This window comes from Aythya marila (assembly GCF_965140915.1).
Source record: "Aythya marila genome assembly, chromosome: 24".
NCBI classification, from domain to species: Eukaryota; Metazoa; Chordata; class Aves; order Anseriformes; family Anatidae; genus Aythya; species Aythya marila.
This window is the reverse complement of record NC_139065.1, coordinates 889,935-913,302: the sequence shown is the minus strand read 5'-3', so window position 1 is coordinate 913,302 and position 23,368 is coordinate 889,935. Positions and strand designations below refer to the sequence as shown.

The following is a 23,368-nucleotide window of genomic DNA, read 5'->3' as shown; positions in this document are numbered from 1 at the left end:
GCTGGCGGCGCATGCGCCCTGCGCGGTCCCCGCAGCGCGGCGGGAGGGGGGCGGCCGCCATGGCGGGGCCCGGCCCTCCCCGGGAAGGGCGGTGCCGCTGCCCGGCCTGAGGGGGCCCCGCTTCCCCCTCAGGAAAGGCTTCAAAGCGTGCTCAGTAACAAAGTGACAAAGTGAAAATAAACGCTTCCGTGTGCGGATTTTTTTTTTTTTCCGTTAAAAATAAACCGCGGGTAGGGCTTGTCTAAGAGAAGGGAACACTAATAAGCCGAGATCTGTTGAAATGGGGGGCGAAAGGAGGGACAAAACCTAAAGCATTTGTCTTTTGTTCACGTTTTTTTTTATTAGGGTAAGCGTTTGTAGGGGAACGCCACGCGTGAGCGTTCCTGGTGTAAATTAGAGAGCAAACCATGCTGCAGGCATGGGCACGGCTACCGCTAACAAAGGAGATCTGCGGGCCAACACATCCTGACCGCATGCTGCAGGAACGCCTCTGTGGAGCCTGCTTAGCTCAGGGTTTGCGAATAGAGAAGGAAATAATCTTTGTGAGGTGCCATGTGGGAGAGAAGTCCCTCTAATGAGCTTCTGTACTGTGCGCAGCTTGAGCTTCGTTAGGCCCTTGGGGTGGTTAATGGGAGCAGGAGCAGCGTGAGCCTTGGTTCTGCAGTAAAGTGCCTTTTTCCACACAATTTCAGTCTCGACACGAGCAGTGCTTCCGTGCAACCCGCTGCTGCTTGAGGAAGAATGTCTCCCGTGCCTTACTAGAGGCAGCACAGGTCGCCAGTCTAGGAAGAAGACAACATAATGGTGTTAAAATTAGATTTTCCCTGCCTTTATACTAATGTCTAGAGATTATGTCATCACTCAGGAAAGGAGGAGGGCATACCCTTCTGGGTAATGCTTTGTTTGAAAGAGGAAATCATCGCAAACCAGCCTTCACAAAAGGAGAAGAAAAAAAAAAAAAAAAGGCACCTAAATTTACAGATGCCATTTTGTAGTCAAAATGATTGCATTCGGATTGCTACTAAGAGTGAATATTAATTATTATCTGCAATAGATTCAGCATGGAAAATAGACTCACCTGTAAATAAAACTGGCATCGCAGTAAATGCAAAAACAAGCCAAAATAAATAAACAAAAAAGAAAAAAGGCCCAGTTCAGAGTCCTTTCCTTACTCTAGTGCTGTTATAGCAGTTGTTTGGAGAGCAAACTTTCCTATAATTCTTACAAAGAAAAGCAAGTTTCTGCAAGACATAAGGCATAGCTTGAAAGCCTGACCAATGAACGCCATTTATTTGGATTACGGAAAGGAAATGCACACATCAAGGACAGTGTCTGGAACATTATCTGGATTTAGTTCTCCAGATTTCAAGGGAAATATGTGAAATTTAAGATAAGTTTTACATGGTGTTAGCAAGAATAGCACGTTTAAAGAAACAGCATGTTTAAAACACTGTCTCTTTTATATATTCGGCAAAGGAAAGCATCTTACCAGAAGTCTGAGGGAAGAGAATTTTCTACTTGAATGATTATTCTGGGACAACTTAAATTTGCAACTGTAACTGATATTTTATATAATTAATAAAAATCCATACCTGCTATGCGAGACATGAGCATTTCTTTTCAGTTATCTGGTCCAGAGCGGTTTTGTAGTTGTAGTTTTCATATGTATGATAAAAGCTACATGAAAAAGAACAGGACACAGTAAACTCAGTCAGTTTGTAAAGACCACTCAGGTTTCCCCTAAGGAAGAGTTTTGGAAGTGAAACAACCACATGATTCCAGGTTGGTGTGCATTGAACAGTTTGCAACTCTGAGCTCAAGACACAAAATTAAAAGATCCAGTCACACTCTGGCACAAAATTTAAGCATTTTTACTGCATAGGAGTCACACCTGGGCAAGAAAGATCCAGCAGACTGCCTTACCCTTGCTTCTGCTTAGAAATAATTTTCCAGATAATGCCTGCACCCAGGAGAAGCAGGACTGCTGCAGCTGCGACTCCTGAGAGGGAAGAGCACGTATTATTTTCACTGTATGTTTTAAAACATATCAGCCCAACAGACATAACAAGGCATATCTTCAAGTACATAGAGGAAAATAGTGACCCTGAGGCTAAAGATCTGGCCACAAAAATGTTTCTGAGCTGCTTACCTAGGCCTACTGAACCAGACTTGCGTGAAGCTGAAGGGAAGAGAGAAACAAAAGTCAGTAAACTATTCTAAAATAAAAATAAAAGGCAATGTTTCTCAACTGTAGCTAACCACTTCATTAATACATGTATGACTTTTGCTGCCAAGGCCTACAATACAGAATTTCTTTAAAAAAAAAAAAAAAACAAACATACATTTATATACTTTTTTCATACAGAAGGACATTTGCATTTTTAAAAGGGAGATTGACGGTAATAACAATCTTACCCAGAAAAGAGGAGTGCAGAAAGACGGAGGAACATAGTTTTGAAACTGCCCTGCTACAAATGGCTACTTACTGTTTTCTATTTCCCTGGTCAAATCGGCTTTAAACAGACCTAAGAGGCCCTGGGAGCAGGTCGCACAGACAGTTAGGGTAGAAGAATGACACCGTTGTTAGAAATCATCTTTCTGTTGTTAGGGGGGATCTAAAGCTCATGGAATTTCCTTCTATTCTCACCTGAAGGGTTCATGAACACACTGCAAAAAATGAATTGATCTAGACCTTGTCCTGTCTGCCTGACTAGTAGCCAAGTATTGCAAGCTTTTAAGAACAGAACAGAGGCTGCATAAATGCACTTGCATTTTTCTTTTTATTCTCTGCTTCATTTACGTATCACTTACTTAGTTTACAGGCTGGCACAGGAGGGTCCCAGCTAAAGTCCTCTTGGCACTGAATCTGACTGATGCCTTCCAACATGTAACCATCATCACATTCAAGAGTAATGTTAGTCCCAAATCGGTAAGTGTTGCCACTTGTGGCTTTCTTAACACCTTGAACTTCTGGGAATACACATCTGATCTCTGAAATTAGAAATAACAAAAAAGGGAATTAAATGAGAAGGAACAGGAAATATTATAAGTACAACGGAGTTATTTAAGGCATTGTTCTTGAATTCTTTCTGAATAACTCCTACTCCTAAGGAAGAGCCGAGACCAGAGGGGTAACATCAACATGTAAATTTTGACCTCTGTTTTATGCCTTTCTTATTTTTACCATTCGTAAAATTTTTCACCATGCGTAATACTTACTAAGGACAATTCAAAACCATGAGAATGTCAAATGACAGGGAGAATTTTTTCCGTGAGCCTGCTTTCTCTAAATAGCTACTGACTTATTTACATAAGCATTTGGTTTGTTTCCTCCTTTTGTTACCCAAGTGCGTTTCAATTGAGTCACTGTTGTGGTGCAACTCCACTGAGGAAGTGCCCTGTGAATTTATTCCAGTGAATGCCCATTTTTCCGTGCAGGGACACCCACACTAGGAATCTTGTTACATTCATGAAATAGCTGATAGTCAAGGTCTGCCTGATGGCCGACCTTCACTGTATGCTGCACAGAAGTGCCAAGTCACAGGAACAGGGGCATGTTCCAGAAAAGGAACAGAAAGGCTCACATGTAATTTACAGGTAGTCCATCAGGGAAAATTCATCTGACATAATCACTTCCTTCTGTTCCTTCTAGTGATAACGGGGAGTGAGAGACACAGAAAGGGAAGGGGAGGAAGGAAATTTCTGCTTGTCAAAGAGAAAAAAGCTCTTAAAGGGGGAAAGTTAATAAATAGCTCACTCACAGCAACAAGGGCAGAGATGCAGAACATGCGAGAATTAACACTGCCTCCCAGAATTGCCCCTACTGCACTCGTATCCTTCTGGCTATTAACACAAGCTGGTTCCCATCCTACTTCTCTATAACAATATCATATTCTTCCCAGTGATCCCAAAAGCGGGCAAATCGATAATTAACATCACTAGCTCTGATGTGGAAGTGGTTCCCAAGTGAAATAAGGGGGTGGAATTCGGTGTTAGCAGCTGCAGAACGTTTTACCACTTTGATTTTGGCCCGTGTATCTCTGAAGCTTTCATTTCCCAAACTAAAACGTGTGTGTCAGCATGGCTACATGGCTCCTCAGCCCAGTTCTGGGGGATGTCTCCCACCAGAACCTCCAAGCAGCACGAGCAGACGAAGCTCACACACACCTTCACACCGAGGGGGAGGCTGGCTCCAGGTCCCTAGTGCCGTGCAGTTGATGAAAGCGTTCCCAGCGAGCGAATAGCCGGCATTACAGCTGTAGGATACAGATGCTCCATAGGGGAAAGTGTCGGAAATGTTGCCTTCGAGCTTCCCGTTGGTGATATTTGGAGGAAGAGGACACTTCACAGCTGGAAAGTCAGGGAGAGACAAATGATAGTGTTGAAATGAGAATCGTAGTGGACTTCCAGAGAACAGCTAAGGCCCTGTACCTTTATAGCCTTGTTCGTTTCCTTTTAATTTTTTTTACCTAGCCTCAGCAACTGATTTTGTAATCCTATAACTCCACCAGGTTTTGGAAATGCGTGTAAACTATCTTGATCTTATTACCCATTCAGTAGTAAAGGACTCAGATTTAGTCTTTATTTAGTATTTTTTTTAGAACTTTTTTTTTTTTTTTTTAATCTTTAGGCCTTTCGCTAAGGCACACCGAGTGTTAAATGTCCTTTCTTCTTAGCTCTCTGCAACAAACACACACCTTGACAGACTGGAGAAGGGTGGCTCCAGGCTCCAGATTCAGTACAATGAATGGATGCCATCCCAGTGAGGGCGAAGCCGGGCTCACAGCTGTATCTTACAGATGTTCCAGGAGCAAAAACCGCTTTTGCCAGGCCACTGTGCCACCCGTGGGGGATAGCTGGAGGCTTGGAACAGCGCTTCACTAAAGAGAGGGAAGCCCAGATTAAAACACAACTCGTACAGGCAGGAGGAGAGGCTCCAAGCACCCGTGTGTGGCTGCACGCCCATCACCACACCACTGGCACCAACACACGGAGCCAGCCCTGCCCAGCCCCGTGTGCTCACTTCACCCCGAAACATCTACAAAGTGTGGTGTCACACGAGTTTCTTCTTACGCAGGGGAATACTGCCCAGCAGCATCTTCCCTGAGGCATCAGATAGGTTTGTGTGTATAATAGGAGCTGCCCGCTTGTAAGAGCACCTTACTGCAACATCCGCACGGGTCCCTTACGTCTGGCACAGCTGGCCTGAGCTCGCTTTTAAGGAGTTTGTCCTGAGAAACTGAGACACCAGCGATAAGAATGGGAAAAATTAGGATCTTCAGAGCTAAACACTAGATGCCAGGACTCCTCTCAGCCCCTAAATATCCTGCTACATGCTACGAAGAGTGGCAGGGTCAGCAAGGAGAGGCGTCTGAGCACAGGCGCTTACCTCTGCTACAGGCAGGCAGTGGAGGATCCCACATGCCCCCAGGCTGGCACTGGGACTTGTGGAGGCCTCTGGGGACATTGACAGCATTGCACTCAATCGTGATGATGTCTCCAGGCCTGTAGAGAGACTCCAATCCGATCGCCTCTCCGTTCCCGACTCCCGGTCTCACACAGCCAGCTGCGGACAGGGAGGGCAGAAAGAAGCCTTTAGGCTGTGAAGCTCGCGTGGGATAGGGATGGGCATTTGGCCACAGGGACCTCATTCTTTCTTTAGAATTTGCTGAATCACATCAAGTCCTCACCCAAATGTCACTACATGCTTAGCATATTTAGCAAGGCGAGGAGAACCAGTGACAAGCGCACGAACACACCTTCGCAGCGAGGAAGGGGACGGCTCCAGGCTCTGTTGGGCATGCAGCGGACAGACTCGTTGCCAATAAGGACAAAACCAGGTTTGCAGCGGTAGTGCACGAGTGCTCCCACACCAAACATGTCCGAGGAAGGGCTGCTGTGCTCCCCATTAGCAATGCCCGGAGGAGGCAGACACATCACTGCTGACAGAGGAGAGAGGAGGAAGGTGAGAAGGTGAAGTTAAACCATGAAAAAAGTGATAATGAAAGACTAAAACAGTGCAATTACTCCTCTTCCCCTCAAAAAGCAGGACGGGGGGAAGAACAGTTAGCATTTAGTAAATTTTGCCTTGCATCATAGACCTACCTGGCCTCACCGTGGTATCAGGATGATGATAGCGTTCTGCCACCCCATCTAGATGCAGCATTAGGAGTTGAAAACACACATTTGGTTGAACACATGCAATGCACAAATGCACCTTCATTTTCTATCATCTTTCCTTTATACTTCCAGCAAAAATCACTCCTCTCTGATAGGCAATGTCCTGCCATGTAGCTACCAAGTTCCTGACTTTCAGAAAAGGAAGAATAACAACATGGATTATGGGCTGCAACAAGCAGGGGGAGCAAAGAGGAAAAAAACACAGAGCACGGCCTTCAACCTGGCACATCTCCTGTGTCAGAAGAGAGTCACAAGTGAAAGGAACCATAGCTGCTTTTTCCTTAGAGCACTCAGAGCAAACAGGAAATGTAAAAGCAAAATTGGCTTCAGCAGCAATCAGGGAGGATGCGCGATGTCAGCGGGTCAGCGTGATGCTCACCCTGCTCACAGACGGGCACAGGGGGGTGCCACCTCCTGTTGGCTGAGCACTGGGCCATGCTGTGGCCTCGCAGGGTGAAACCTTCATGGCAGGTAAAGTTAACGGTGTCCTTGTACCTGTAGCGATGTTTAATACCAGATATCTTCCCGTTCTGGATCTGTGGGGCTGGACACACCACCTCTGAAAGAGAAATTCCTCATCTCAGAGAGGGAGCCGTGTGCAGGTGTTAGCTAATGACCACCTTATTGCATATTTAAACACAGTTTTGTGCCTGCAAGCAGAATAATGCAAACACATTCAGTAAATACACTGAATGGTGCAGGAATCCATAAGCAGTGTCGGGCGTTCTCATGGCTCTTTTACTACACCAAGCTCCTGCTTTCCAAAGCAACTCCACCCAAAGGGAGGACCACATCCACACTGCACCGACCACCCCCTGCGAGACAGTCGTGTGGCTTGGACAGCAGTGCAGGATACAGAAGGTCCCAGTTTAGTTTTACTACTCTTCTCCTGCAAGACACGTTTCCTCCTCCTTTTATTGTGTTTGTGAAACAAAGGGGACACGTCCCTAGAGGCATCTGACAACTCTTCATTCTGCATAACTCTGCAAGATCACAAGCTAGCATCTGGAAGATTTTCAGAAGAAACCAAACAAATATGCAAGCAAAACAATCCTAGAGGAATATTACACTTAAGAAGGCTTATTCCTCAAGGCTCTACTTATGTTAAGGAAATGGCACTTTTTGATTCTAAGGACCAGATCTGGTCGTGACCCACTTACTCTGACAAATGGGAAGATCTCCGCTCCATGCAACGTCTGCTCCAAAAAGCTCACATCGCCTCAGAGACAGCCCGACCAGTCGGTGCCTGGAGTCACACAGAAGGAAACACCAGCTGGCACCGGGGCACACAGCCTGGATTTTGCACTCCCTCCGTCACGCTGCCCCCAGAGCTTCCTTCTGCAGCCTCCTGTGGTCACCGAGGTGTCCCTCTTGGTTTGGCACATGGGAATGAAGGATGCCAAGCTCCTTCTTCCTGGACCCAAGAGGAACAGCGGTGATCCCAAAGGACTCTGGATTAGTTTGTTCAGGTGCCGAACCAGGGCTCGGACCCAAGGGATTCCCAAGCCTCCTTGCACCATGTGTTTGCCTGCACCCTCGGCTCCTGCTGGGTGGCTGTCTGAGAAGACAGCCTGAAAATGAAGTCTGCAAAGCAGCGGGTTGAGCACAGACAGGGAAAAATAGGAGATGCTTCTCCCTTTTCTGAGCAGGCACCAGTGGCATAACTGGACCCAAAATGCAGATCCTGGCTTGCTGTGGAGAATGGCAGGAGCCGAGGAGTGTGCTGTGCCCCTTTGCTGTAAGTCACCCAACACCGAGCTCAGTAAATGGAGTCAGCAAAGGCAGCGCGGGACTCACCCTTCTTCACACGTGTGGTTCACAATGGACCCAAAGAGGAGATCTGTCAGAACAACAACTCTGCCATTCTTTGGTGCTTCTGGATAATGGCATTGTTTCCCTGGGAAAGAACAAGGCCAAGTTTAAACTCCTCTCTTGCGGTCTGGTAATGCGCTACGAGAAAATATCTTAAGGATCTGTCCACATTCAGACACCAGTAAAGAAGGCATTCATATAAAAACCAAACCAAAACAACAGCTGCCCAAACTATGTGACTAGTGAAGCCATGTATGATTTTTTTTTTTTTTTTTGTAAAGATTGCTTTTAGAGACCCAGAAATTTGTCGCAATTGCGACAGTGTTCAGAGACCACCACCAAACGGATTGAGCTATTCACTTTTGCAGAACGCCCGCGCTTCAGACCACGTGTGGTTGCTGAGGCACGTCAGAGCTGGGGGCACTGTGGGGTGCCGCGAGTATCCCGGCCGGCAGGCGTATCGCACCGTCCTCCCCACGGGAAATGCCGTCTGGTTTCTGTGCTCCTCAGTGAGCTCAGCAAAGCTGAGTCTTGGAGGTGCGCCGCAGCCACCTGTGGGGGGAGAGAGCACAGGGAAAGTTGGACATGTCCTTCAGCTCCGTCAGGTTGTGTTAGAATTTGCATCGAGTATGCACAGATAAAAGTTTGCAAGCAAAACTGACAGCAGAAGGGAAGGACTAGGCGATTCAGCGTTTTGGGAGGAGTGAGGGAAAGGGTCAGTCCCACGGGCTGGTGGCAGAAGTTGCCAACCCTTACCCCAGCCCTTAGCTGCCCACCCCACGTACCTGCACACTGAGGAGGAGGCAGGCTCCAGTTTCCAGACTCGGTGCAGTAAATCGATGCCTCCCCCAGGAGGCTGAAGCCAGGGTCACAGCTGTAGTTTACGACCATCCCGGGAATGAAAACTTCCACCTCCTGGCTGTTGTGACTGCCTCCTTCAATGCTTGGAGGTGAAGGGCATTGCAGGACTGAAGAGACTGGAAAAGAGTACGAATGGGGTGATGTGAAGCAAGGATTACACGCACGATGCCACCAAAGTGAGCAGAGCATGCAGCACGTGCTGGAAGCAAGCTTGGATGCATGGGGACGCTGGATTTGCAGTCCCCCGACTCTGCAGGTGGCAATTTGCTGACTCCAGGAGCAGACATGCAAGGAATGCCTGGATTTGGAGCCTTTAAATCTCTGCCCATTTGCTCCCTCATGCCCAAGAAATGTTGCTGCAGCTGCTGCCGGGAGCCCCTCTGCACGGGGTGCTTCTTGTCGAGCCCCCGTGATGGTCTCTGCCCTCTCACTGCGCACCGCAGCTGGCAGCTCACCTTCACACCGGGGGTGCGGGGTGCTCCAGCTCGCGTTGTCTGTACAGTGCAGGCTGGATTTCCCAACAAGAGAATAGCCGGGGTCACAGCTGTAATTGACGGACTTCCCAGGGCTGAACACGTCCATGGCCTTGCCGTCGTGCTGGCCATGGTCGATCACTGGTGGGGGAGGACACAGCTGCCCTGCTGGGAAAGAATTTTGATTTTTCTGTTTAGTTTCCCATTTATTACTAGAGAGTAGAGTCTGTCAGTTCGATTAAGTTCTCCCCCAATCCCTTTATATCACCGCCAGGTCCAGAGGTGAAAAAAGCACCTTGACACCGCGGGGCAGGGGCACTCCAAGCTCCGGCAGAGGTACAGTCCAGGTGCGCCTCTCCAACCAGAACAAAGCCGGGATCACAGGTGTAGCTCACGGACATGTCGCTGCTGAAAACTGCCAGGCCTTGGCCACTGTGCCTTCCGTTGGCAATGGCTGGAGGGGGAGAGCACTGCGACTCTGTGGGAGAGGGCAAAGCCATAGATCAGTGCCGAGAAAGAGAAGGAAAAGGGAAAAATGAAAGGACTCGGTGCGGAGAAACATCAGAGCCAAGCCATCAGCCTGTGCCGGGTATCCCTTGGCTGCCCTCATTGCCGCAGCCCATCCGGGGGGCTCAGCTCATCTGGGTGCACAGAGGGGACGCTTGTCCCCTGCGAGTGCCGTCCCCGTGCCCCACACGCCCTACCTCCGCAGCGTGGCGGCGGCCCGCTCCACTCGCCGTGCTCCCCGTCCACCGTGGTGCAGAAGATGGAGGCGGCTCCGGCCAGCGCGTGGCCCGGCTCGCACGTGTAGGTGACCACGGCCGCGTAGGGGAAGGTGTCCAGGGAGTGCCCGCTGTGTGTCCCGCGGGGGATGTCCGGGGGCGGCTCGCAGACGATACCTGCGGCACGCACAAGGCGGGTGTGAGCAGGACGCACGCTGCCGGGATGGAGCGGGCGAGGGTGAACCCATCCCAGCATCACGCTGTCTGTCGTTGCCTTGGGAGATCCTTCCCAAGGAGAGCACCCGTGCGAATCTCTTTGTGCTGTGTTTGGCTCCTCACCAGCCTCTGCTCTGCTCAGTGCACTTACTCTGGCAGACGGGAACGTCTCCGGTCCAGCCCACGCGTGTCCCTGAGTCCAAAATGACGCAGTGCCACTGGGAGGCTCCGACCAGCCGGTGCCTGGGGTTACACCAAGGTGCTGCTGTTACTACAGGACTGTCTCTGGAGGTGGCAGCTCACAGCCACCAAGCACAGCCTCATCTGCCATCGCATACTGCCGCTTTACGGCTAGAAATGCCCTCTTTGATGGAGTCTGTTGTCAGCCAAAGCCTTCAAAACGAAGGTCCCTTTTCCCCTCGCGCACTCAGGTGGTTGTGCCCTCTAACTGACACTTAAATTTATTAATAAATCCCCTTTTCCACATTTCTGCTGCCAATTGGACTAGCAGTTAGACTAGAAACAGACCATGGTGAAGACCAGAATTGCTTCAGCCCAGAACTGCTTTACAGCACCTGAAGGGCTGCAAGGTGCACCCTGGCCACGGGGACCATTTCAGGTTTTGCTCAGCACCTGCAGCGGGGGATTTGGGTTCCTCCCCAGCATCAGTGCAGGTGCCACTGGTGCTCTGCTCTCCAGGGAACACTCACTCTGCCTGCGAGCTGCAAAGAGCAGAAGCACAGCTGATTCAGCCGCAGATGGGCAGAGGACTCACCCTTTATCACACGTGTAATTCACTGTTGACCCGAAGAAGAGGTCTGTTGTAACGATAACTCTGCCGTTTTCTGGTTCTCCTGGATGACTGCACCTCCTCCCTGAACAGAACAAGATCTGGTTTTAGGCTTCTCTAACTCAGTGCAGTAGGAGAAGTGGCACAAATCCTAGGAGCCTGACCAAGTTCCTAGGGGAGGGAACTGAAAGGGAGAAACCTCCACCGAGCTACAAGGCTTCAGCTGCCACAGCACAATTTAAACAGAACAGAAGCATCCACCCAACATACGTTTGCAAAACTTCTTGACCTCTGACCATGTCTGATTCTCAAGGCATGTAACAGCGGGGGTTATCTGCGGGTGTTTAGCGTATCCTGGCCGGCAGCTGTACTTCACTGTTGACCCAACGGGAAACTCAGTCCAGTTCTTATACTCCTTGTTTAGCTCAGCAAACAATAACGGTGGTGGTGCCCCACATCCAGCTGCCAAGAAACAAAAGGGACATGAGAGAAATCAGTGCTGGCTGTGAAATGTGGCTAAAGAGAAACAAGAGCATCGGTAGGCACTGCTGCTGGGATATTCATCTTGCTTGTATTCTGACATTTACCTACATTAATAACCACATGCAAGGACACATGCACCCAATTTATAAAAACCCTCAGTTTAGCCAGTTTGGTGTTTTCAAGCTCCACACATCCCCAAAATGCTGAGGGATCATTTGTGGGCCTTGGAGCACAGGAATCTGCTGTCTCAGATGTGAGAGCACCGAGACCATCTCCCAGTGGGAACACACAGGCTCTGGCAATGCCACCAGCTTATTCCCAACGCCACCAACGCCAGCACCCGGTGTGTGCCAGCAGCAAACCTAGACCCGTGGGGGTCTCTGGGTGTGCAGTCCCCCCCAAAACTCTCCATGGGGCAGCTCGCTGGCCCCAGCAGCATCCACGGTGGCCCCTCACCTGCGCAGCGTGGGTATGGGTGGCTCCAGTTCCCCGTGGCCGTGCACCAGATGGAGGAGGCCCCGAGCAGGGAGAAGCCGGGCTGGCAGCTGTAGTTCACGGCCATGCCGCTGGTGAAGTTGGCCCCGAGCTCCGCGCTGTGCGTGGCGTGGGCAATGACGGGCGGCGGCGGGCAAGGCAGCGCTGGAGGAGAAAACGGGGTTGGAGAGGTTTTGCCCAGCGGAGGAGCACTTTGAAGACAACAAAACACCTCCACATCTGGGGCGATGTGAGCGAGGGAGAAAGCACCAGCCCTGCAGCACGGCCCCAAGGCTGCCCCTTCTGATCCCTGGGTGCCCCTCTGCCCCCCGGGGCAGTGCCCTGACCCCTCGGATGCTCACAGCTGGGGGGTGCCCAGCCCCTGGGTCCCCACGGTGCCAGGAGCAGCCATGCCCGTGCTCACCTGGCTTGCAGCTGGGGACAGCGGGGACCCAGCGGCCGTCGGGATGGCACCTGGCCTCCTGGCTGCCCTGCATCGTGTAGCCCAGGTGGCAGCGGAAGGTGACAGTAGCCCCAGGGAGGTACTTGGCTTGCTGCCCTTCAGCCACTTCTCCATCCTGGATGCTGGGGCTCATGCAGGTGACAACTGGAAGTGGAGAGCAGCAAAGTGTGGGCTGGGGGAGCAGCTGCCAGAGCCAGGGCTTCCCCCGTTGTTTTTATGAGGTTGAAATTCAGGGAGAAGCCATGCAAGGAGGAGCGCGTGGGCTCGGAGCCTTCAAATCCCTGCCTGTTTCCTCCCCGGTGAGTGCAGCCCCTGCCTGCAGCCTCTCTGCTGCCTTTTTGGGACACCCTGATGGCATTCATAGCTCACCTTCGCAGCGGGGGTAAGGGATGCTCCATGTTCCAGATGGCAAACAGGAAACGGTGGTTTTCCCCGTGAGGACATAACCGGGGTCACACTCGTACTTCACCGACATCCCGGGGACGAACACTGCCACGTCCTTGCTGCTGTGCTGGCCGTTTTTGATGGTCGGAGGGGAAGGACACTGCAGCACTACAAAGAGGGGAAAAAAATCATCAAACCTAGTGAAAAGCAGGTTCCACAGCCACCCCCTGTGGGATAAGACAGCATCTTAACCTGTTTCCCATTACCTTTTCCCGAGTAGCTAGGGATGTCAGTGCTGGAATGTGTTTCAGCCCACACCTATCTTCCTGCATTCATTTTTTTTTTCTAGCTTATTGACATGAAGAGTGGCCATTTCTCATATTTAGGCATTTGCAGCAGTTACGTGGCACTAACATTTGGCACTAGCAGCTGGCTCTGGCCCTCCCATGGTTGTGAACAAGCTGATGCAGCAGCCTGGCTCTCCCTTTCTGGATTCGTTTAAGGAGGCAAAAGCCCTACCTAACGACGATCTGCATGGGATTATGAAGGTGGGAGGATGGATATTTGCATGCATTTCCTTTCCAGTCCTGGAGAGGGGCTTTTAGGATCCCTTTACCTCCAATGTGAGGCGGTTGCACCCTGCCAGGGTGGCTTCAGAAGAAATCCCCCCCACCCTGCTTACACTTACTCTTTTCACAGGTGGGGACAGGCGGGTGCCACGTGCCCCCAAACTGGCACTGAGACTCCTGAGAGCCCTTCAGGGCATAACCAAAATCGCATTTGAAGACAGCGATGGCCTCAAGCTTGTACACGGCCTCCAGCCCGGTTGTTCTCCCGTGCTCAATTTCTGGTCTTTTGCAGCCGATTGCTGGAAGACAGGAGCACAACGTGCTGTTTGGGACATGAAACCCACCCGGGGCAGTACCTGCTGCCAAACCTTGGCATCACTGGGCATGCCAAAATTATTGATTCTTATTCTTGCATGAAAAAAAAAGCCAGAAACATCATCATCCAGCTGTGCTGGTGGGTCTCTCCTTACTGGCGGGGGGGAGAAAGGGAAATCTGGGAGGCACGTGGAGCTTGTTCTGCCTGCGTGACTTTCGCTGGGGATTTGGTCTGCAGTGACCGAACCAAGGCAAGAAGGGAGTGAGGACCCAGGAAAAGGCAGCTGACACAACCCAAACCCAAACCCAAACCCAACCCCACCTTCACAGCGTGGCACGGGCCGGCTCCAGGTTCCCTCAGCAGTGCAGTTGAGGGCTGCGTTCTCGACGAGGGAGTATCCGTCCTTGCATCTGTACTGAACCACCGAGCCTGCCGGGAAGGTGTCCGAGGGCTGGCCGCTGTGCTGCCCGTTGGCGATGCGTGGAGGGTGAGGACACCTCACCTCTGCAGAGTGGAGAGAGGTAAGAAATAAGGAAACCAGAACAAGCCAACCTTCAGAAACCAAAGGAGGGAGACGACGGACTCCTGTTGGCCCTGTTAATAAACCCCTGCCATGTCAGCTCCCTTCCTATCTCCACTCCCCGTGCTCCCCGTCTGCCATGGTGCAGAAGATGGAGGCGGCTCCGGCCAGCGCGTGGCCCAGCTCACATGATAAAGTGACCCGAATTGGCCTGAGACATAAGGTCCTCCGGGAAAGGAACCTGTGCCCTCCTGTGAGTCACTTCCTCGCTGCCCACGGCTGGAGGTGGTGGGACTGATCTTACCTCCCTTTCCATAAGCACTGCTGACACATGCAGACAGAGCCTGACCACACGTTCCTACATGTGACCAGTGAGAAACGCAGGCTACAGGAACCGGGAGTTTAAAATATCAACATTTTTCCCAGGTTGGGCCAAGATAAAAGACCTTTGGAAACATTTTCAATAAATATCCAAAACACAAAGAAAAGAAAAATGAAATATTTTGCAATAAAATCTTTGCCTTGAATGATTTCACCCCATTCTGTTGCCAGCACCAGGGCAAGCCGCCCCCCAGGACCTTCTCTGGTGGCCTACTTACGCTGGCAGACGGGAGCAGCTCCACTCCAGGAGACACGGGTGCCAGAGATCTCACACGTCCTCTGAGAATGCCCCAACAGCTTGTACCTGCGGTCACACAGAAATATTATTTATTTATAGGAAGAACCTTCAGATTCCTTTACAGCCCTTGTAAGTGGCAGCCAAGATATCTGACTTTGGAACCAGGTTCCTTCACGTAAAGCCATTTTGCCACTTAAAACCTGCTTTCCTCTTGCTTGGCCAGTCGCAAGGCTCACCCTTTTTCACACGTGTAATTCACTTTGGACCCAAGGAGGAGGTCGGTCAGGACAACGGCTCTGCCATTCTCCGGATCCTCGGGGTTCTCACACTGCATCCCTGGAAGGGAACACCACCACCCTCAGAGCTCTGCTGCTCACCGGCGTGGTGCGCACAAATCCCCCGGGGATGCTCACACAGACAGCAGGCTGCCCCAAACAACGAAACCCATAAAGCCAGAGGGCTTCACACCCAAGAAGGGTGAATTTCCAGCCAAGCCTGACACTGCAGGACGCACTTTTACAGAACTCCAGCGCCGCAGACCAGGTCTGGTTCTCAAGGCACACAACGGTCGCCGACATCCCCGCGTGCGCGCTGTAGCCGGGCCGGCACACGTACTCCACCGCCCTGCCCACGGGGAAGATGCTCTGGTTCCTGAACGCCTCCTTCAGCTCGGCAAACACCAGGTTGGGGGGAGCACTGCAGCCAGCTGGGGGAGACACAAAACAGCCCCTTGGTTAAGGACATCAGGGGGAAAAGCAGGGCTGGGGGTGCGGGGTTGGGCTGGCACGCAGGGCGCTGCCCGGACACTTGCCCTGCTCGCAGGATGGCACGGGCGGCTCCCAGGTGCTGTTCAGCTGGCACTGCACCACGCTGTGCCCGCGCATGGTGTAGCCTGGCTCACACTCGAAGGTGACGGTGTCCTTGTACGTGTAGGTGACGCTGGGAGCTGACACTACTCGCCCATTCCGGATCTGTGGGACGGGACATCTCGCCTCTGGGAAGGAAGCGCAGGGCCTCAGAACAGCTCTGCAGCTGCGAGCCGCTTCCAGCTGTGATCACTTTTAAGACTCTAGCCTGAAGATAACTTTCCTATAGACGCTGTATTGCCCACCCTACAAGAGCTGTGGGGGAGATCCACCTGGACGGGGAGGCTGGAGATGCCCAGAGCAGCAGCTCCTGCCCCAGCGGGCACCCAGGCACAAGCACAGTCATCCTGAGGTCCCCTCATTGATCCCAAAAATGAAGCAGCGAGGCCAGGGGCTCACACCCGAGCTCTCCCAGCCGCCCACCCACCCTTACCTCCACACAGCGGGGGGGGCCCGCTCCACTCCCCGTTCATCCCGTCCCTGGTGGTGCAGAAGATGGAAGCCTCTCCCTGCAGCGGGTAGCCGGGCTCGCAGCTGTAGGTGACCGACGTGCCGTAGTGGAATTCGTCCAGCAGCCGCCCCGTGTGCTTCCCGTGGGGAATGTTGGGCGGGGGCGCGCAGGGGATACCTGCAGCGGTGCAGAACGAGCCTGCTGAACGCAACTGCAGCACCGAGGTACCCGAAGGCCCTCAGTCTGTGGGGCACAAACTCTTGTCCTGCTGACGGAGTAACCACAATGATGTGGCCTCCCCAGCAAGACCTTGTAGGCTGCCAGATCCCATGTCCCTGAGTATTTCTGTGACAAAAAGCACACCAGTTGGACAAGCCTCTCTTTAGAGGAAGCATCTACATGCTTTGTGCTTTCTACCATTTAAGAAATAAAAAGAGAAAAATTTCTTTTGTATCGCCCACGTAAAATGCTGTTTTTTCAGCTGCACACAATGCAAAGGCTCGTGCAGGCAGTGATTTGCGTGTCACCTGTTAGGTTAATGTGCACCAGGAGAGTCTGTAAAATGCTTTAAAATGAAGGTGCCTGTAAATGTTTCCTTTCTGTCCTCAGGAAACAGTCACCAACCTCTACGTAACCAGCAGAGACACGCTAAGCTCTAATTGCTGAGGTGTGCTACGGCAGTGCTGGGCACAAATGAGCTGTCTGCGCATGCAGGGAAAGCGAGAGCCCGAGGGGTGTTGGGATCCCATTTCTGGCTGATCCGCAGCCCTCTGCGTCTCCTTACAGCAGTGACTTGGTCTCTTTGTGTCTAACGTTAATCCCCCTGAGCTGAACATAATATTTTCCTTTCCTCTTACATCAGGGTTGTGTTGTTAGTCAGAGCCAGGGCACACAAACACTACTGAGAAAGCACCGGCTGAGACCTTGCTTTCTGTAATCCATTAAGCTCTGAGGTCTTGTACCTTTTCCCAGAATATTTTCTTATGACATCAAAACCTCCTGATATTTTGCATGCCCTCAGCGCAGAGAAATTCCCCGTTAAAACTTTGATTGGGAAGATTTGGCAGCCTGTGCTGGGAACTATTCACCAGAGCCACGTGAAGCCCCCGGGGCTGTAAGCTACTTACGCTGGCAGGTGGGGATCTTGCCGGACCACGCGACACGTCCACCAGAGATCTCACAGCGCCTGCTGGACTGTCCGATTAACCTGTGCCTGGGGTTAGGAGGAGTTCACATTAATCCCGAGTCGCCTCGGTTTGAGCTGTTACCTCCTCCTCACCAGCAGACAGCGCAGGCAGCCCTGCTGGCCACAGAGCCCTGACCCTCTGGGAGAAGTTCCCTCCCAGCTCAGCACCCGGTACCAATTCCCCAGCATAAATGTGTACACAGAAGGAAGGGAACACCCCGTGTGCTCCCAGAGGTACAGAACCACGTGATGGCTTCTGCACAGAACCCACGTTTTGGGAATGAATGACCAGGAGGGGAAAAGGGAGCCTTACCTCGTGCATCTTTCCGTGGCTTTTTAAGGAGCAGCAGAACCAGGACCTAGCACCACTTACCCCTCTTCACAGCTGTAGACCACGGTTGACCCAAAGAAGAGATCTGCCAGGAAGGTGATCCTGCCGTTCTCGGGTTCCCCGGGGTGGTTGCACTGCTTCCCTGCGGGAGACGGAAACTCGCTGTAGGATCTGTCTCCAGCACGGCCCGGCAGATACAGCTACAACCCCAGCAATCTGCCCACGTCTCCAATTAGCCCCAAAACGGGTTTTGAACAGCATAAAGGTACATGGCTTTACTAGTCACATATTGTTGGAACACCAGGATAACGGTAAGGTTTGTGCAGCACGGACAGAACCTAGCACCTAATCCTCCTCGAACAACGGACACCAAATCAAGGAGCTATTCACTTTTACAGAACTCTAGTGCTTCTGACCACACTCCGCTCTCAAGGCATGTAATAGTAGGTGACAGTCCTGGGTGTTTAGCAAATCCAGGCCGACAAGTGTATTTCACAGTCTTCCCAACAGAAAAATCAATCTCATTCCTATGCTCCTCCTTTAGCTCAGCAAAGGGCAACCTTGTAGGAGCACCACAACCACCTATTGGGAAAGAAAAGAGATACGAGAGTCAAACAGGGCCGGCGTGCCAGGTGCAAGCACACAAACAACACTGTTGTGAAGAAAGAGGTTTGGTTTGCCTTGAAAAATTGTTTATTTTGATTAACGCAGCCATTATTAAACAAAAACAACGTATTTCCCCAAAGGATTCCAGGGGATCAGGTTCCTGTTCCCAAAACAACCTTAAATCTCCTACTCTCTTACAGGATTTAGGCACCTTTTGGAGGGGGGTTAAGGGATATGAAGGAGCAGCAAGCCCTTGGTGGCCCCGTCAGCGTTTACCTGAACGCTCGGGTCTGATGGGCAGCATCTGGTGATGGAGCAGGTCGCAGAGGGGTGCGGGAGGCTCCCAGCTGCCGTCCTCCTGGCAGAGGATTGTGGCTGTACCTTGCAGGCTGTAACCGTCCTGGCACTGAATCGTCACCGTCTGCCCAGGGCCGTAGATGAGCCCTTCACCATCGACTACCCGGCCATTCAGTATATCCGGCTTGATGCAGATTGTTGCTGGAAAGGGAGATGCACAGAAATGATGTGCAAAAGGAGTAAAAACAAGGAAAAAAAAAAAAAAAAAAAAAAAAAAAACAACAGACAGCTCATATTGCAACAGCAAAATCTACGTGAAATCTATATAAACTTCCCCATCCCCGCCTTCATGACAGGAGGCCTTGATATTAATTTCTACCATGTGACATTTTACATGGGATTATTTTTCTTTCAGGATTTGGTGATGAGGTGACCACACGGACACACCTTCACAGCGTGGCATGGGCTGGCTCCAGTTTCCCAAGGCTTTGCAGACCACCTGAGCATTTCCGACGAGGTAGTAGCCGGGATCGCAGCTGTACATCACAGACATCCCCGTGGTAAAAAAGGTTTTGCCGTGCCCGTCGTGTTGTCCATTGCTGATCTTCGGGGGCATGGGGCACGGTCGGACTGCAAGAGGGAGACAGCAAGTCCAGGTGAGCAGGAGAGCAGTGCACAGGGCAACGAGTGGCTGCAGGGCAAGGGGATGGGTGAAAGCCCCTGTGGGACCAGCTCAGCACCCCTGCCCGCACTCACCTCTCTCGCAGGCCAGCACTGGTGGGTCCCAGGTGCCTCCTGGCTGGCACTGAGCCCGCTGGGGGCCCTCTGTGGCATGGCCAGCATCGCAGTCGAAGCGCAGGATCTCCCCAGCTTCGTAGGTGCTCTCGTGCCCGTGCACCTTCCCGTTCCGCACCTCGGGTCTCTCGCAGCCGATTGCTGCAGGAACATGGATGTGGCCTTTACACATCAGTGCCTGGACCACATCCTGCACACTCAGCCCCCTTCCTTCCCTTCCCAGCGGTACCGTGAGCCCTGCAGTGCCATGGGGATGCCCCAACCGACCTTGGCAGCGCGGCAGGGGCCGGCTCCACAGCCCGGCCTCTGAGCAGTTGATGGAGATGTTCCCGACCAGCGCGAAGCCGTCCTTGCAGCCATAGTACACAGTCGTGCCCTGGGGAAACCTGTCCATGTACTGGCCGCTGTGCAGCCCGTTGGCGATGTTCGGTGGCCGGGGACACGTCACCTCTGCAGGGGGGTCAGAAAGGCTCATGAGGGGTCTGGAGGAGGTGATGCTGGGGAGCTGGCACAACTGAAACCAGCACAACACCCAACGTGGGGAAGGTGGAGGTGGGGGGCAGAGGGCTGGTACCCCAGGTACTGCCCATTTCCTGGCAGCCCTCTGTGGCTGCTCTGCCTTTCCTCTGGCTTTTCTGGCCAAAATGGGTGCTGACTGATTCAAGGAAACCCAACCAGCCTCGCCTGAGGCTGTGCAGGAGCTGCTGCCCTGCAGCCCCTCTGTGTGCATTGCACGCTGACCATGGGCCAGCTGTGGGCATTGCGCCCGGCTGTGGGCTTCATAAATACCCAGCTCCGGGTTCATGGTTATAAGATCGCTCTTTGCACGTTATAAAACTGTATATATACATAATCAGGGGAGAGCTTAGTCCCTTACTGAAGGTCTCAGGGCAATGGGCAGGGCCTGCCCCGTGCCAGTACCACACAAGGACACCGCGCACGGACGAACCTTCGCAGCGCGGGCTGGGCTGGCTCCAGTTCCCTGAGGCTTTGCAGAATACGTGCGAGACGTCCTCAGTGAGGTAGTAGCCGGGATCGCAGCTGTAGGTCACGAACATCCCCATGGTAAATTCTGCTTTGCCGTGCCCATCGTGATCTCCATTGCTGATTTTTGGAGGCGTGGGGCACGGTTGGACTGCAAGGGGGAGACAGCAAGTCCAGGTTAGCGGGAGAGCAGTGCACAAGGGAATGAGTGGCTGCAGGGCAAGGGGATGGGTGAAAGCCCCCGTGGGACCATCTCAGCACCCCTGCCCACACTCACCTCTCTCGCAGGCCAGCACTGGTGGGTCCCAAGTGCCCCCCGGCTGGCACCGAGCCTCCTGAGCACCATCTGTGGCATGGCCAGCATCACAGTCGAAGCGCAGGATCTCCCCGGCTTCGTAGGTGCTCGGGTGCTTGCGCACCCTCCCGTTCTGCACCTCGGGTCTCTCACAGCCGATTGCTGCAGGAACATGGATGTGGCCTTTACACATCAGTGCCTGGACCACATCCTGCACACTCAGCCCCATTCCTTCCCTTCCCAGCAGTGCCATGAGCCCTGCAGTGCCATGGGGATGCCCCGACCCACCTTGGCAGCGTGGCAGGGGCCGGCTCCACAGCCCGGCCTCCGAGCAGTTGATGGAGATGTTCCCAACCAACTTGAAGCCGTCCTTGCAGCCGTAGTACACGATGGCTCCCTGAGTAAATCTGTCCATGGACTGGCCGCTGTGCAGCCCGTTGGCGATGTTCGGCGGCTGAGGACACGTCACCTCTGCAGGGAGGAGAAATTACCCCATAAATCCACTGCTCCCCGTTCTGCACACTAGGACAGCTGCCCAGGGTAACGTCCTGAATCCTGCTCAGTCTCTGCTCTGTTTGCTGGGCCAAAGTATGAGTTAACCAAAATTAGAGCAGCGCCAAGACTACAATCACATTGTGGCCAGAGGGAATTACTAACAATAGGGACACCCCTGAAAGGGGAACTCGTGTGCACACCACAGATTTGGTAGAAGACGAACGTGAACACGGAAGCAGCAGAAGAGTGGGAAGCTGTGATTGCTTCCCGTTCCAGGAGGAAGAAGGAAACATCCCCGATCTGACTGTGAGCAGAAGCAGGGAAATCCCCAGGGGAGGCTGCTGGTGCCATTCCCCACGGCTCGTTGGCGTGCCTGGGGGTTACAGTCACTGGCCACAGAGCATCGCAGCCCCATCCTCAGCTTCTTCCCATCCCCCTGTGAGCCCAGGGCAGGCTGCAGCAGCCTCATTTCCCACCCTAGATCCTCCTGAGCTGCTTCTCTCTCTCTGGAAGCACCTTGCTTTGGGAAAGGCAGCAAGGACAGATGCCTCCTGACTCCCACGGCCGCCCCACTCGCACACCCGCAGGGACACTTGCCCTTTTTGCACTCTGGCACAGGTGGGCTCCATCTGGAGTCAGCTTGGCAGATGCTGGTGGGGGAGCCCTGCAAGGTGTAGCCTGGGTTGCAGATGAAGCTCACGCTGGCCCCAGCCCTGTAGACGTAGCGAGCAGCAGACTTGCTCTTCCCATTCCGGATGTATGGGGGCGGGCATCGGATAACTGGAAAAAGGAGACAGGGAGCAGGGTGTTCAGACAAGGAGCACGGCGCTCAGCTGCAGCCCTTCAGCCTTTCCTCCCTGCAACGGGTGCAGCGTCGCTGCTCTCCACGCAGCTTCTTGAATCAAAACAGCAGGGAAGCTGCCTGGATCACGGAGCAAATATTTGCACTAGATAGGGGCACGTGGAAAGAAGGTGAAATGCCTCTCACTGGTAATTCCCCCTGGATCGCCGAGCAGAGGACCACAGCCCCTTACCCCATCTGCTCCCCTGCACCCCACGCACTGCCAGGTGTTAACTTAGCAATAAGTTCCCTTTTTTCCTTAAACCCTTTGCAGTTGCTGATGCTCGGCTCCAAGCCTGGCACTGAGCCACCTTGGCCAGCAAAGACAGGCAGGGTTCAGCCTTTGCTATCTGAGGATGCCCGAGAATAACAAACACGATCAAGGGCATCAGCAGGAACCCCCACACAGCACCAAAGCCCTTCCCAGGCCTTGTCGGGGCAGCCAGGTCACAACATCTACACTTACAAGACGGGAAGGGGCAAACAAAGCCCCACTGCAGAGACGGAGCCGAGTTTCTGTGGGTTTTGGCTGTGCTGTCCCCGCCGAGGGGACGTGGGGCTGCCTGCCAGGCTGCGCATACCCCATGGGCACCCAGCACACCGAGCAGCTCAGCCTGTGTTTGCCATTGCACTCCTCACCTGCCCCGTCCCAAGTCATTCCTATTTGACGTGGCAAGTTTCAACTTGACAAATCCCAAACACGAGCTATTATTACAACAGGCTCCTCGCCCAATTTCCATAAGACAGTCATAGCCTGCTTTACCATGGCACTTCAAACACACAGATCAAGCCCCTTGTTCCAAGAAGCTGGGTGGGTTGTCGAGGACTTCCCACAGCCTCTGGCAGCCCCGTCACCCCCATCTCCCCCCTCTCCTTTTTCCCATGCCGCTGAAGGGCACGGGGCAGCCTCGATGCTGCCCCACAGAACATCCAGGACACGCGAGGAGGCAGAGGAGGGTGGCAGAAGGAAGGGCACAGAGGCACAGCCCCGTGAGTCTGCCTTACCTTGAGCCCCAGCCGTGGCAGCCAGGAGCAGAGCGGAGCTGCCCAGGAGGCGGAGGGCGAAGGCGAGCACCATGCTCCGGTCCCGACTGCAGCTCCTGGGGGCCCACGGGCTGATATGGGCGCCCCAGTTCCCCCAGGCTTGCGGAAGGAGCCGCAGCTGCGGGGCTTCCCGGGGCCATGGGACAGGAACCCGTGGGCTCCCCGCACAGCGTGGGCACCAGCCCCAGGGTGGTGCAGGTCCCCACGCGCTTCTGCTGCTGCTATTTTCGCTCCCACCTCCTCCTGCCCCATGCAGGGGAGGGTGGCCCCCTGGGACCCACTGCGGGGCCCAGGG

The 23,368-nt window shown here is 53.1% G+C and overlaps 1 protein-coding gene across 1 annotated transcript; it reads right to left on the bottom strand.

Moving 5' to 3' along the window:
- Window positions 1-224: 224 nt before the first annotated feature.
- Window positions 225-23,256, bottom strand: CR1 (complement C3b/C4b receptor 1 (Knops blood group)). The gene is made up of 43 exons (XM_082778554.1): window positions 23,035-23,256; window positions 21,786-21,968; window positions 20,982-21,164; window positions 20,676-20,855; window positions 20,364-20,549; window positions 19,682-19,864; window positions 19,376-19,555; window positions 19,067-19,249; window positions 18,599-18,820; window positions 18,107-18,298; window positions 17,759-17,858; window positions 17,327-17,412; window positions 16,182-16,376; window positions 15,694-15,876; window positions 15,397-15,588; window positions 15,119-15,218; window positions 14,863-14,948; window positions 14,065-14,247; window positions 13,547-13,726; window positions 12,844-13,026; window positions 12,436-12,618; window positions 11,994-12,176; window positions 11,325-11,516; window positions 11,040-11,139; window positions 10,416-10,507; window positions 10,031-10,225; window positions 9,622-9,804; window positions 9,309-9,494; window positions 8,778-8,969; window positions 8,353-8,544; window positions 7,978-8,077; window positions 7,341-7,426; window positions 6,560-6,739; window positions 6,106-6,153; window positions 5,760-5,942; window positions 5,390-5,566; window positions 4,698-4,880; window positions 4,168-4,350; window positions 2,812-2,991; window positions 2,150-2,179; window positions 1,924-1,999; window positions 1,593-1,677; window positions 225-782 (listed from the first exon to the last, which is right to left on the bottom strand). The coding sequence occupies exons 1-42, from the start codon at window positions 23,105-23,107 to the stop codon at window positions 1,596-1,598; spliced, it is 6,459 nt and encodes a 2,152-aa protein (XP_082634680.1). The 5' UTR covers window positions 23,108-23,256; the 3' UTR covers window positions 225-782; window positions 1,593-1,595.
- Window positions 23,257-23,368: the final 112 nt, after the last annotated feature.